General features: G+C 45.4%; 1 protein-coding gene across 1 annotated transcript in view; it reads left to right on the forward strand.

Annotated features, from left to right (window-relative positions):
• Positions 1–15624, forward strand: part of CACNA1E (calcium voltage-gated channel subunit alpha1 E) — a 422025-nt gene that overhangs the window by 81398 nt on the left and 325003 nt on the right. The window contains exon 2 of the mRNA XM_077157177.1: positions 1920–2186. Within this exon, the coding sequence (XP_077013292.1) occupies positions 1920–2186 (267 nt within the window). The remainder of the gene's footprint in view (positions 1–1919; positions 2187–15624) is intronic.

A 15624-nucleotide genomic window follows, 5' to 3' on the forward strand; every position in this document is an offset into this window, starting at 1 on the left:
GAAGTCAGTGGAGCTGATTTGGGGGTAAGAGAGGCTGGCGGGAGGATCCCACCTATTGTAAAGATTTCGAGGAGAGTGGTTTTAGCCAAAAACTCACAATCTGGGGTTTCTCTATCAGGCCTATCCTCCCAGAAGAGGAGGTGCAGGGCTCTGCTAGAACCAGACCCAGGAGGCTGCCCCAGATCACCCCAGTTTGGAGACTGAGGGAAGAAGCTATTGCCAGCAGCCGGCACCGGCACCAGAACATGGAGCGCCCAGAGGTCCTAGTCTCTCCATGGGTCCTCCAGGCTGCCTGGTTGGGAAGTGGAAGAGGGTGCTGCCTTTCCCGCGGAAATCCCTCGGCAGCGTTCGCGGAGCCAGGGAGGTGCGGCGGAGCGGCGACACGGCTGTGGCACGGCTGTGGCGCGCACAGCGCACAGGCCCCAATTCCCCGATAAGACGGCGGTGGGCCCGTGACAGCAACGGGCACCCCGCGAGGAACATCACAAGCCGGACGGAAGGCGCCATGCGTGCGCGCGTGCGTGTGCGCCCTCCGCCCTGCCCCTGCTCTCTCGCAGCGACCCCGCCTGCGGCGTTGCCAACTGCACCTGCTTCTCCGGCCTGAGTTGTGGAAAGACGACTCTTCCCGGGCCTTTGCAGAGGTGGCCCGCTACCCTTTGGCTAAATACATAAATAAGCCACGCCAGCATTAAATCCCAGCAACCTCCAGCCACGGCTGGCCGGGGGGTGGGGGGGGTGTCCTTCCGGCTCCATCCCCGCCCCCTCCCCGCCTGCCCTTCCCCCGCCTCTCCCGGAGCTTCAGTGCGCGCCTCGTTCCGCTTCTGCTCCCTCTCGCTCTCCTTTCTCCTGGCCTTCTCCTCTCTTCTGTCTTGTCTTTTTCTCTACTCCTTGGAGGGGGCTGTCAGGGAAGAGGAAGCCAGAGTCATTAGTGAGGAAGTTCAGTCCTTGGACAACTCCTATGTCAAGCTACCGCTGAGGTTGACTGCAACCTGTTCCTCTGGTCGCCGGTGCTCGCGGGGCCCGCCTGCCCGCCTGCTCGCTCTCTCCCGCCCTCTCGCTGGCGCAGCCGCGGATCGCTGTTGCATGCTGATCCGGGAAGGCGGCGGCGGCGAGCGCTCCCGGCGGGCGCTGGCTCTCGGACTTCGCTGCTCTCTGGATGCTGCTTAACTTCGATCCCAAGCGCAGGAAGCTTTTAATACGTTTGCCCCTTTCGCGTTGGAACGACTTCTTCTTTTGATATTTTGGGCGTTGCGGTTTACGCAGGAACCTCAATACCGCTCTCCCCCTCCCTCTCTCCAACCTTTGGATGCGTCTGTTGGCAGATTTAAGGACCCAAGTCTTGGCTGTGGAATTTCTTAGATGGGCTTAGAGGGACTGGCGTTGCAAAGCATGTCAGCGTGATCCCTTTCTCATCTTTTTTACAAAAAGTTCTTTTAATTTTTTTCCTCCCTCTCCACGCCCTTCCCCCAACCAATAAATCACCAAACTGTTACCTAGCGGGCCGGTGCCTGCCTCTCTCCCTGAGCTAGGTGGTGCGTCTGCCAGAAGAGGAGCTATGTTTGAAGAGCAGCCTACTCCACCCCTCTCCTCTCCAGTCCCTGAACGCCACCACACACTGGCATTTTGAAAAAAAAAAAATTGCCTCCAGAAACTGAGCACCCCAAGCCCTTCTCCCCTCCCCCTTTTTTTCCTTCCCGAGGAATGGAGCTTCGCAGAGGTTGTATTTAGATTCAAGAGTTCAGAGCCGCGGGGCTGCTGCTGCCGCCTCTCCGAAGGGCTCGTCGGGCTCCCAGGAGACGGTGGTCCGGGTGCCGGTCTGGATGCGGCTCTGAGTCTCCGTGTGTCTTTTCTGCTTGTTGCTGTGCGCCAGTGTTCGGCCGCGATCACCTCTGTGTGTCTTCTGTCTGTTTGAACTTCAGGATGGCTCGCTTCGGGGAGGCGGTGGTCGGCAGGCCGGGGTCGGGCGATGGAGACTCCGACCAGAGCAGGAACCGGCAAGGAACACCAGTGCCGGCTTCGGGGCCAGCGGCCGCCTACAAGCAGTCGAAAGCGCAGAGGGCGCGGACTATGGCTTTGTACAACCCCATTCCCGTCCGACAGAACTGTTTCACCGTCAACAGATCCCTCTTCATCTTCGGAGAAGAGAATATTGTCAGGAAATACGCCAAGAAGCTCATCGATTGGCCATATCCTTTCTTGCCCACCATAACGCCCCTCTCCCCCTTTGCATTTCTTCTGGTGAGGGGTGGGAGGCTAGTGTGGGATTTGTCCCCCGCCACCTTGCTGATGCCAATTCCCCCCATTTTTTCTGAAGTGTCCTGTTTACTTTGTTGATTCTAAGGGGTGAGTTTGGTGCTTGTAAGGGGCGAGCCCGGTGCGGTAGAGACCGTTTTGAGCACTAGTGGTATTCAAGGTAAGACTTTTGGCTTTTGATTTTTCCTATGTGGAAATCTCTAGTGCTCCTGGGCGTGTGGTGTTGCTGTATCTGCCCCTTTCTGGGCTGGGCTTTGTCTGATTTCCAGGCCTCCAGTTCCTTCACAAGCTGCAGTCTGCATAGATTGGATTGTCCCTAATCTCACATATTTCTTTCATTATCATTTCTCCTTTTTCCTTCCTTTAAGTCACCCCACCACCCCCAGTTGGGGAGACTCCTGCACTGCCTGCTTGTGGGGAAGTCGAGGCTCCATGAGGGGTTTATCAGTTCAGAAGCTCCAAGAGCTCTGGGCCAAAACTCTGTATGCAAACAGACAAATGCATAAAGCAGGCTTTTGGCTAGGGACCCCGTTAACTCTGGGGACGAAGTTTAAGTTCCATTGAAAGTGGAGTGAATATCTTTCAGGATTTGTGATCTCTAAAGCCATAGCCCCCAACAGTTCAAAGTTGGAGTTCTCAGCCAAACAAACAAACAAAACCCCCCAGCTTCTCAGGGCCCATCCTTTCCTTAGTCCTAGGCTGAGTACTCCCACCACTTAATGTTTGATCCAGCCAAGTGCTCTGCCAGTACCCAGGATCCAGGCAGATCTGCTGGACCTGAATTCATCAGCTGAGAGCAGAGGTGTGCAAGCCATCCGTCTTTGCCTAGCCCCAAAGGACCTGCCTTCCACAAAGGGCTGGTAGAGGTGTCTGCAAAAGTGGCAGTATCAGGGTGAAATAGACTGCAAGGAGCTTCTTTGCAGGTTTAACCAAATGCATCAAATGCAGGCTGCTGTTAAGTATGTCACTGCCTTGTTCTTCATGAGAATTTGGATGTCTGGCAAGATCTTTAGGAATCAGGGGTGGTGGCTGGTGAGGGTGATTAGTAGGAGGCAAGCCAGTGGCATGGTGTTAAATATCGGGGTATTCTTGGAGACCCGGGACTTTGATGCTTGTGGAGGGAGATTTCTTGAGAAGTATGCACCTGCAAAGGAGGCTCCTCCCCTTCCCTCTTAGTCTCCCTCCTCCCCCGCGCCCACCCTCCAGGTGTGCAGCACTGAGACAGCTGGAACTGCATCGTGTCTCTAGTATCAGTTAGGCACCCGGCTCCCTTCCCCAGGGCCTGGACATTTCCCTAACCCCCAAGCGTTAGGGAACGGTGGCCTTATCCGCCCCCCTCCCGTCCTCCCTAGTTCCCTGCTTCACCAGCACGGCGATTGGCTGGCGCGTGGTGCTTCTAGGCAGCACCCCTCATTAGAAACGGAGGAGCATCTCTAAGCAGATATTCTTTCCACTGCTGGTAGCATCCTCCCACAATCACCCCTGGTTGGGTTTCTCCCTCTCCTCCTCCCTGCACATCCCTCCCCCGCATTCCCGCAGAGTGATCCCTAGGCCATACAGTGCCTGGGTTGAACGAGTCTAGGGTGGGGACTTGCGGGTGGGGATGTGGCGGGTGGGGGTGGGGGAGTCCGGTCCCTGCAGTCACGCCTGCCGGTGCGCTGCACAAAGCGGACAGATCTCATTGTGTTCCGTGCTGCGGCGGCAAACTCTCCTCCAGGCTGGTCTCTACTGATTTTCCCAGCGTCCCCCACACAGCACCCCCACCTGCCTCCCCCCTCATCCCCGCCCCCCGCTTTCTACAATTCTCTAAATTCAACCCCCCAACCCCACGCACATCAGGTGCTGCCTTGCTGTGCTCCTCTCTCGGGCGTATTTACTCAGGCGCCCTGCCGTTTCCTGGCTGTAGACAAAGCCGTCCAGGTGCCCCGCAGATGGCAAAGTGTGCCGGCAGCCATTCGCTGCCCCCTCGGACAGCGCCACCGAAACTCTCCAATCACCTGGGTTCAGCACCTGGGGTACTTCCGGCGCCTGGGCTCAGTGTCGCGGGCTGGGAAGTGAAGCACGTTTCCCACACCACGCGGACGCCTCTCTTCACGTTTTCTCTTCCGCTGTAAAGACTCCGCCTTTTCACCAGGCATTGCGAGTGCTAGGTGCGGTTGTGGGTCTTACTCCTCCTTCTCGGAGTCTTGGGGCAAAACAGAACAGAGAGCTAAAGGAGAGACGCTGGAGGGAGTTGAGTTCAGCTTCGTGTCTTGGCCATATGCCCTGTCCCAATGATTTCTTCCATCCTGATAGTTGGAAGTTTCTCAGTGGTTCTATAGCTTGCAGGCTGTTGTAACAATATTCAGAGAACATCTGCTGAGGTCTTCAGAGAAAACTCCTTGGCTTTACAGTGTAGCTAACTAATAAATTCTCTCATGTGGAGACCATGTGGAAACATTTTGCTTTTGTGGGTTCTGCAGTTTCTTCAATACTGCATTTAAGTTCCTAATCTCACCTTTCTAAATATCCAGCTCCTGAAAATATCTTGTTTTATCTTATTGGAAATCAGTATGAGTCATGGTTACCATAAGGCTTCGGAGTTAAGCACTTTGGGTTCAAATCCCAGTTCCTTCAGTTATAAGCTCTGCTACCTTCACAAGATGCTTGACTATTTTGTACCTCGGTTTCTTTTATCTATAAAATGAGGGTGATAATGAGTTATTGAATTAAATGAATGAATATATGTAAAATACCTAGTACAGTGCCTAGTTACTCAGTAAACACCAGTTAATATTACTAATAGACTCCTTCAGAAATTTCAGCGTATTTGAAAGGAGGGATTTTATTTCAAGATGAAATGTTCTAGATTCTTGGCTTTCCGAGAGAGCAAGCCTGAACATCTGTGTCACCTGGGAACTTGTTAAAAATGCAGAAAGCTGGGCCCCCGCTTTAAACCTACTGAATCAGAATCTGCATTTTAACAAGTTCCCAGGTAGTTCGTATGCACATTAAAGTTTGGGAAGCATTGCTTAAGAATTTCTTTTCTTTATTACGGCCATATTTCCAAAGAAGGATGGTTGTCCAGAAAACATGTCAAGACTGCTTAGGTACTGACATAATGCATATGCTACATGCTTGAGGGTTTTGATTACTTGTACAAATCACCTTTTGAGATTTACACATCTTTTATCAGCTGGAGAAAGTCACTGGACTAGAAAGATAATGTGCACTTTTGTGTGCTGTTAGTGGTTTCTTAATGCTGCATATTACTTGTCTTTAATCAGATTGTCCTGGAATCAAAAGACAACTCCAACTGGGCATGAAAGATGATGAGAAACTGAATGTGTTTCTATTTTCTTGGAAGCTACATCTGCATAGAAAGATAATTTTATTTTTGATGGCATTCTCTTATGCAGTGCATGCCATAACCTTTTTGAAAATGCTAATCTGATTTAAAATGTGATACTGTGTTTTATATGATTCCTCTTTTTCAGTTCTTGCTCATCTAATATAGCTAACAAAAGGTTCTCTTCTTGGGCAATTGGCTGCCTCCATGTCATCCCACGTTCTCTATGCCATCTGCCTACCAGCTCCAACTCTTCTGTGCCCAGGACCACTTACCTTGCAGACTTACAGGGTCTCCCTCATGGTTTATGAGCTGCTCTGTACTTGAATGCATTTTTCCAGGTCAGGGGGTGAGGGTAAAAGATGTTGTGTCTGACTTGAAAACTTTGTGCCATAGATGGGCAGTATGAGAATTTTCCCATCCACTTGGTATGGATCATTCTCAGCAGGGAGACACATTTTATGTGGAAATAAACATGGCTTAAAAAGTAGAAAGACAAATGTGTTTGCAGGCACTGAGATGGCCAATCTCATCATAATGAACCTATGGATATTCATCCATGATTTCTTGTTGTAGAGAATTTCATTGTAAACCCAAAGCACTCTGACGATGGGTCACAGATTATGTGCTTTATGGTGGTGATTTTCCCACTGAAAATTATCCATTTATTTTGGAGTATTTTGGTCATTATTACTGAAATCTTTCGTTCCTACATCTCCCATTTTGGCATATACTTTTCTCCTCTTTTGGTTGCCTATAAATAGACAGCACCTTGCAGAAACTGTAGCCCTGGTAAGAATTTCAGGTTTGATGTAATTCTAAGTGAATCCCCAGCCAGGGTGTCTTGATTAGGGCAGAAGGTGCCTGCTAATAGGGATATAGTCTGTAATTGTATTCAGTGATCAGATGATGCAGAAAGACTTTCTATCCTTTGTCTACCTAAGGACTGATACAGGCAGTGGAAGCAGATAGCGACTTGCATGAAGGCTGCAGGATAAAGGTCTTTGTTTTCTAGGGCTCCCCGGACAGTTTCTGAATTGCTTATCAGCTTTGCCCATTAAATGAGGTGTGGGTAATGTTTTCTCCAGGAACCCAGGCGGTGACTTTTTGTGGGGGCCAGTTGTAATTGGAATACAGCCTGGAAAGCAAGTTAGAATGAAGGAGTTTGACAGAAATGAAATGATTTGAGGATGGAGACAAAAATATCTTGGATGTGATAGTTTTGTCTGTTGGTTTGCATTTCATTATTTCTCTACTTTCCTCTACTTGCTGTCCCTGCAATAGGCACAGTGCATGCTATGAATTAAAGGAGGGGGAGGAAAATAATGAGAACAGGTCTTTTTTTCTTCTTCCTCTTCTGAAAGATCTAGGCTCTGGGATTATTAGCTTCACTGACATTGCTTATCTCTTTTTAGCTGTTGGTGTATTCAATTTCTGCTGCTCTTCCCCACCCCCTTCTATAGGAACATCTGGTTTCTTTTGACCTTCATGTTCTTAGTGAAAATAAACTTAGGTCAGAATTTGCTATGCTATCAGAACTACTGCAACCCTTTGATTTAATCCGTTGATTAGCAGATCAGTTGCCTCCCCATGTCAGCCATGCGTCTGCCTGAGAAGCTGCAGTTCCCCAAAGCTGGACAATGCGATCCAGCCCATCAGAGGCACTCTGCTGATCTGATTTTGTTTATCACTGATCGTAAAGACATGAAAGAGGGAACCTGAATGTGACTGTAATTGATAGCCTTTTATTTGATGGAAGGAGACACTGGGCCTTTTCTTCACTTTCTGTCTGCTGAATCCTCTGCCCCTCTTTTCATCTTTCTATATTTCTCCCTTTTTCGTTTTTAGGTCCAGCCTTTGTGAATAATTCATTGTATGTGTGGGTTTTTCTTAGGATTTTCAGAAAAGGAGCCTGTCTTCCATTTAGATATGAGCTGGGCCTTTTGCAGAGGGCCACCTTTAGAAATAAACTTTTTCTCCAAATCCTATATTGTCTTCTGTGGGACTGTAACATAAGAAAAAGGAGGTGGGGGAAAATCCCTCTTTTTGACATGCCTTTTGTTGCTTTTTATGACTGCCTCCTGCCCAGCCCTCTTACATTTGGATGCCCCAGAAATATGCAGCTACTACCCAATTTTAGTTAAGGATCTTGGTTACTTGGGGATATTTATATGCCTAAGTACTTCTCACTCTGAATTCTCTCATCATCTTGGGTCTTCATGTTGATAAAATGCTAAGCCACTGAACTAAGAAGCTGGCTTCTCAGATTTCGGCGTGAATTCACATAGGGAATCTTGGTGGCAGGGTGGGCGGGGTGGGGGGTGTGCTTGTAGGCAGGGGATAATCTCATCGTTTGTGGGGAGGCACTGAAATTAGTGTATATCTACTCCCCTCCCCACACAAACACCATGTGGCTTCTAAAGCAGTCCCTTTCAAACATGGATAAAAATGTCAAGGACTTGTATCAGTGTTTCTCTTCCAAAGCATTCTAAACCTACACAGAGAGGACTCATGCGTGGGCTCACCCATCGTGTTTCCAGCATCACTCTTAATTAAGGACAGAAAGTACAGCACAAAGTTTTCAGGTTCCTCTAACTTCGTGGTCTCTTGAATGTTAAGCCTATTTAAGGGAGGTGTCAATGTGTATTTTTCTCACTGAGTACTCCAAGTGTATTTATTTATTTTCCCATTCCCTGTGTCTTTGACCAGTCTTCTTTATAAATCCTGATGGGTCCTGGTGCCGCTATCTTTGGAGAGGAAGGAACAACTAGAAAGCATGTTCTCAAGAATGGCAAAGGAACCAACCGTGTTAAGGAGGACAGCACTGAAAAACTTTAAAACTTGTCAGTTACCCCACCTCCATCCCCCTGGCAGAGCAGGGGTAGTTTGTTGCAGCTTCTTTTTGTACTGCATTTTTGAGCTCCAAATTTGTAGGACTAAACAGTTCCACTCTTAGCCCATTGCAGATTTTTTTTTAAAGGCCTAAAATAGATCTATTTTTAAAGTGGCGGTTCATCCCCTAAGCCGTAAGACAGAGTTGGGAATGTAACTCCTGAGTAGGCTTCAGCCACAAGCTCCTTGTGGTCCAGCCACGTGAGGGGCTTCTGAGAGAGCACCTGTGCCGAGCGTGGTCTTTTTTGCCTGTGGGTGGTTGATTTCAGATGACAAATATATAGACTCACCATTGCATCTCTGCATAATTTTGAGGCTGCATTTTTTTTCCCTTTCGGTGTCCCCATCTTTCAGATGTGTGTCTTTAGTTTGCCAAAGGCTTATGTCATTAAAACTGGGGGTATTTTTATTTCCCATGTAGACTTTCCTCCTTATTTTCATCCTCCCCTTTAGAGGACGGATAGAAAGGATATAGCTAGACGGTATATTAACAGGTTTCTTCTTTTCTGTGGCCAGTCCTGGCCAGAGGCTTGTTAGAGATGGAAGGCTAGTTTCATTTCCATTTCTGAGATGCGCCAGATATCATGAGTAGCCTCTGGACCCAGAGAAGAAGCTCTGAAAACCAATGCAAGGAGGGAAAATTAGTTCCCACAAGTATTTCTAAACCTTTACCTTAGCGGTAGGTTTACAGTTTTTTGCACTTTCTGTGCCTGTTTCTCAATTTCCACACCATTGTCTCATGGGGCTGGTTGGAGTCAAAAAGCATGAAATGGATTTTCAACAGTCTACTCACTAATGTCCTGACAGTTTCCAGCTGTGTGCTTTTGGGAACTCTTGCTACTGTTCTGTCAGCTACTTTTCTTTTCAGCAGGTGATTTTCATCAGCATCAAGGCTAATTCCTCAGTCTCTTTGTGTAGAAATCATACATATGTACTCTCCCTGATTCATCCCATTGGTTCTCAAACTTTAGCATGTTTCAGAATCATCTGAAGGTCTTGTGGAAGTACAGCTTGCCGCTACCAGATCCTAAGTTTTTGATTCTGTAAGTCTGAATCAAATGAGAATTTGCATTTGTCACAGGTCCTGATGGTGTTGGTCTGGAAATCATCCCTGGAGAACCTCCTTTGTACATTGTGTTGCTGTCTGCCTGACAGTGCCTCTCGAGAAGGCCAGTCTCAGATTGCTGAGAATCTCCCATCCTTAATCCCACTCTCATCTACCATTGTGAAGCCCTGCTAGCAAAAAATGTATTCTCTGAGTTTAGATGGTGAGGCAGCGAGACTTCCGTATCAAAATGCATACAAGGCAGTATAATGGTGTCTCAGCGGCAGAACCTTAGCCTGCCATGCCAGAGACCCGGGTTCAATTCCCAGTGCTAGCACATGCCAAAGGAAAAAAAAAAGCATACAATCTTGGGAATGGGGATAGATTAACTTAACATAAGACATTATCACTTTAGGGTTACTTGATCTTATTCTTTCTAGCTTTATGGTTGAGAGCAGGCTCTACAGAGAATGGCCATAGGACATGCCACATTAAATTCCAGTACCTGATAGAGTGCTGGCACGTGATGAGCATTCAGTAAATATTCGTTGGATGATTTAATTAATCAGTTACTTTTGATTTAACGGTGAATGTCAGTGAGGTGACTGTGATGTGCCAAGTGTTGCACTGACCAGGATAAGTTGTAGCCCTTGTGGGTGGGTGGGCTGGGGCTGCCACAAGGGCACCAGATGGCTGGGAGAGGATTGAAGGGTCCTTGCATGGGAATTGGGAGGTTGTAAAAGACATGCTATACCTACTTCACAGTTTTGCCAAGGATTGCTCCAAGTTTTGTCAAGGATTACTCCATATTACACAAAATGGTCTTCCCCACTGTGAAAAAAGGACAGCTGTTATCTGGCATTTTATTATACAGAACTCTTTATTAATTGACTTCCAGAGATCTACGGTATAGTGACAATTGAAATTTTTTAAGGATGGCCTGTAGGCACCACCAAATGCTGGAGTGCTTTCTGAACATTGCCGATGAAGCATTCGTTGCGCTATATTACATTATGTTCAACTTAGTTTGAATGGTGTGTGCATTTTTTTTGGCCTGGGCAGGCTCCAGGAATCGAACCCGGGTCTCCAGCATGTCAGGTGAGAATTCTGCCAGTAAACCACCATTGCACCGCCTATGTGCGTGCATTTTATTGTATTTTTTTGCAAATTAAAATCCATATTTTTAATATAAAGTAACTCTAAATCACTTTTTTTTTTTTGACTAACCAAAGTGCTCTTCTCCAGTTACACCAGATAAGAGGGAAATTGCTGAATTGTTTTAGAAATCAGTCCTCATCTCTAGAAATACAGTAGGACCTGCAGGTGGATCTTGGTACAATTTTTATATCATCAGAACAAAGATATTATTATTATTATTTATGGATTGATAATTTAACAGACTTGGGACTTGCTGCACAAGCTCTCCAGCTGGTAGGTTGGTAGTATATTAACTGGATGTGCTTGTTTCTATAAGCTAACATTGAAAATGAGCTACCAAGATGTCCAAGAGGGTTTTCAATATGCATCTCAGCAAGAGGTTGTCAGATGATAACATCCCCAACCTGTTCTGAGTTATACAACTTTTGTCCCTTGGGTTTGTTTCTGTGCACTTGTATACTTTCATTTCCTTTCTTCTTGATCAGGGTCATGGAACGTTTAACTCTAAAACCGTTTACTTGCAGAATGATAGCCCTTAGATGCCTAAGGGTCAGTGGCAATCTAGAAGACTGTTTATGGAATATCGGTCCCTTTGGTATGGTGTTTATTTGCTTTCTATATTGGAATTACAAATTCTATTGAAATCTGAATGATACTGTGGCTCCCTCTCACCTGAAGAAATATGTGTGCAATTTTGCATTCAATTTCAGTATAATCCATGGGTGGTAATTTTAAAGCACCTAGGAATACCCACATTCTGGGACATTGGGATGGTGGGCTATCAGAATAGTGATTCCCAGCAATACATCATATCCTTTATATACAAGTATGACCAGAACCTTTGTGAAGGAGCTACACAGATGCATTTGGGCTAGTGCCTCAGTGAGAGTGTTGTGCCAGAGAGAGAGCAAACATGCTTATCAAAGACCATTGACTCGATTATAGGAACTCTTTCTATGTCGCCCTGACATCTCATTACTAAGCTTGAGCATTCCAGTAACAGGGTGCTCTTTTATTAGAAAACTTAGGGAACGGGAGGTTGAGTATCCCTCCTTATAGCTTTCACTTATTTTTCCCATTTCTGTATCCCTGAAAAGGAATACAGAACAAATCTACTTCTTGTCCACTAGTGATCCTATGGCATTGAATAGCACTGTTGAATAGAACATTGTGCAATGATGCCTGGGTTTTTTATCTGCACTGTCCAGCACGGTAGCCACCAGCCTCATGGGGCTCTTGAGTACTTGACATATGGCTAGTGTAACTGAATTTTAATTCTAATTAATTCAAATTGAAATAGCCACCTGTGGCTAGTGATTACGGTACAGGACAGCACAGTTAGAAAGGACAGATAATGAGTCAGAAAATCTAAGTTCCTCTTTGGATTCTGTATTTACTAGCTTTGTAATTGGGCAAGGTTTCCTTAGCCTAGTATGCGGGCTCTCATGAACCCCTCACAATATCTCCCCAGTCCACCTCAAACACCAAAAATACCTCCCAGCTATTTCAGCAGCCTTGCTAATCCTGAAGGTGAACTCTTTTACCTGGCCTTCACACCTTTGCACTGCTAGAAGCTCCCTCTGCCTGGAATATCTTCTCTCTCTCCACTGCCCTTCCAGATCTAAGATTTTGTCCTGAGCCCAGGTCCCCTGTGAAGCCTTCCTTGATTTCCCTCTATAGGGGGAAGCCATCTCCTTCCTCTGAGCTCCCTTATGGCCCTTCATTTATTTGTTGTGATAAAAGTTACCACATAACTTTGATATTGGTTTAAATTAATCTCTGTAAGGGGAGGGATCATTATTTATTAGCTTTTGAATTAACAGAACATAGGACAGTACTCATCTGTTTTGCCACTTAACATAACTTTGTTAGGTTTTTTTTTTTTTTTTTGGTAAAACATGGCATTTTATTTCTGACTTGAATTGAGATTGAGATTGTAGTCAGCTAAAAACTCTGGATCTTTTAAACATGAATTGATAAAAGAATTAGTTTTCCTTCATTTTGTTCTCATTCAATTTAATTTTTGAATTTAAATTCAGGACTCTGTGTCAATTTCAGAAACACTTTATTTCCTTGCATTAGGTCCATCAGTCCATCCTGTGGAGATCGTTTTTGAACAGGGAAAGGGAACTAACATTTGTTGAGTACCTAAAAGTCAGGCTCTCTACATTTAAACAAAACAACAGTCCAATGAGATAAGTGTTATTATTCATATTTTAAACATGGGGAAACTGAAGGTAAAGACGATGAGTCACTTGTCCAAAGTCACCACCAGTGAACTTGAGCCCAGGTGGTCCCACTCTAAAGTTTCAGTGATTTCCCTTACACACTGTCTCTGAACTCTGCTGTGTAATGAACAAGCTCTCCTGCTGAGCTCTACATCATCTGCAGATTTGATAAACAAGTGCTTTGGGCTTTCATTTAAGTAATTGATAAAAATATCATTAGAATCAGGGACCTCCCTTCTGCTTATCATCAGTGTATTCGTCAGCGTCCATTGACTGTGCAGGCTTTCTCACATCCTCTGAGCTCTGCTTTAGCCAGCTGACATCTCTGTATTTTGTGTACAAGATTATTGTGTGAGATCTCCTTGATACATGTTTTGCTGAAACCAATACACATTTTTATTACTATTTCATGTCTATTTTAGGCTAGGATGTAGCTTTCTATGGAAATGATACCCAAAGCCCACTTTTTATATCATTTCCATAGACTTACTTAGTATTTTATTTCTTCTGTAGACAATAGATACATCCAACCTTAGAAGCTCAAGAGTTGAAGGGATAGTAGATGTTGTCTAGTCTGATCAATGCCCAGCTGATGAAAGCTTTGTCTTAGAGTTCAGAAAGGTTTACCAGCTCCCACTTGGAAGCATGAGAATGCAATAGTTGAAAACAGGGCTCCTGGATCCAAATCCCAGTTCAGCTCTATCGCTTCCTAGCTGAGTGCCTTGAGTTTGCTATTTAAACTTTCTATGCCTTGGATTCCTCAAACATCAAATAGAAATAGTAATTTTACCTATAGGATGTATCTTATAGGATTGTTGTGAAGGCCATTTGAGATAATCCAGTAAAATGCATAGACCAGTGTCTGCGATATAGTAAGAAGTGAAAAAAATCTTAATTATTAGTACCTAGTTAATTCTGAATGAACCAACATTAAACTTCTGCAGCAAAGTGTTTTCCTTCTAAGAATTCTATCCTTCTCCTAACTCTTACCAGGTTTCTAACCTGAGCACTGCCATGTAATGGTATGTGGCTTTTCATTGATGTAGTGACCTCTTTGAGCCTCTGTGTCTTCAGGTGTGAGGTGGAACTCAAATCTCCCTGCTTTGCATACCTTACAAGGCTGATGTACAGCTAGCATCAGCCAACATGTGCGAAAGCCCTTTGAAAATGTTAGGTATTAATACCAGTGTTAATGTTGGTACAGTTAATAAGTATCTACCATTTATTGAACATTTACTACGTGCCAGATTATGCACTCAGTACTTCCCATGGATTATTGCCTTTATTCCTTATGAGAATCCACTGGTGATAGGTATTGTTTTCTACTGTGGGCCTGGTAGGTAGTGGTGGTGGGAGTCAAGGTGTGGAGAGGTTAGTGAATTTTCCTGAGATCATGCAGAAGGTGAGTGATGGAGGCCTGGACCCAGAGCCCATGCTCTAACCACTGCAACTAGATGGTCTTTTCATGAGTTTCTTTTACTTTTTCTTGTCAAATTATTTTGTTTACATTTTGGAAAATAAAATTTGAAATCTCTGCAAAGAACCTGTCTTTCTTCTGTGTTTCTAATGCCAGTTTTACACCTCCCCTGTCCCTAAGGACACATTGAAATTTATAACCCAGAAAAAACATCTTCAGGAGCTATAGTAATGCAAAAATTTCCCAGCAAGTTTAAGTAACTTGATAAAGGCAGATCAGATATTCAAAACCATCAACAGCCTGAAACAAATGCACTGAATTTGTGTTTGTACAAAATCGGTAGTCAAAATTTTCAGCTTAGCCTTGTTGATGGTAAACGAAATGATTCCTTCTAGAGTCCCAGCTTGAGCTCTGGGCAGTTTTTCTTTTTAGGGGTTGCCAGCCTTCTAGCTAACTAAAGATGCTGCTCATCTTTCTTGGCTATTTAAGGTCTCTGTCTTTGTTCTGTCGAAGAAGGGAATCAGGGTGGGACTCCATGAACTGTGAAAATGGTTGGAGGGACACAGGGAGGAGCCATTGGAAATTTGTCGAATGAGCTTGTCAGAGCTCACCTGACCCTGGGATCCGTGAGAACATTTTCCTTCCTGGATCTGGATACAGGTATGGATATGAATCGAGAACTAAGATGTGCTACCTGGCTTCGAAGCCAGGCAAAAGACTCAAAAGAAATTAGGGAGTGGGTCTAAAAAATGAAGGGAACTGCCTCTCTTTTCTGCTAACTTTGGATTTTCTTTGCATAGAAATTTGTATTTGTAAAATAACAGGGCCATATGGATACCTGTGCTCTGCTCTGTTGATCTGAGGAGTAATTGAAGGGTGTGGGCTTGTCTGGAGGTGGGGTGGGTGGGTGGGTGGATGTGGTAACGTGATGAGGGGACAGGTCTGAGGAATGCGGGCCTTTGTAAATTCAGAGGATCTGGGCATTTTAGCAAGGTCATTGCTCCCTTCTCTTAGTTAAGCATTATATGTTTATTATTTTAGATCACCATCTCCTAAAGTTCTATGGATGAGAATCTCTAGTTAGCCTCTTCCCCTGGTGACAATTAAAGAGTAATATGTGCCCACCCCTGAGCATCCAGGCTCAGAAAGACTGTACTCATTTCTCCCGCAAACATCAGCAGACAAACTCCAAAGAGCAAAGCAAAGAAATAGAGTCTAGGAAGTGAGACCTGCCCAGCGTCTTTCCACGCTTCTCTGTGAAAGAGGCTGGATTCAGAACAATCCCTGCTCCATCATCAGGTTT

The sequence above is a fragment of the Tamandua tetradactyla genome, chromosome 4, assembly GCF_023851605.1.
Source record: "Tamandua tetradactyla isolate mTamTet1 chromosome 4, mTamTet1.pri, whole genome shotgun sequence".
Taxonomy (NCBI): Eukaryota; Metazoa; Chordata; class Mammalia; order Pilosa; family Myrmecophagidae; genus Tamandua; species Tamandua tetradactyla.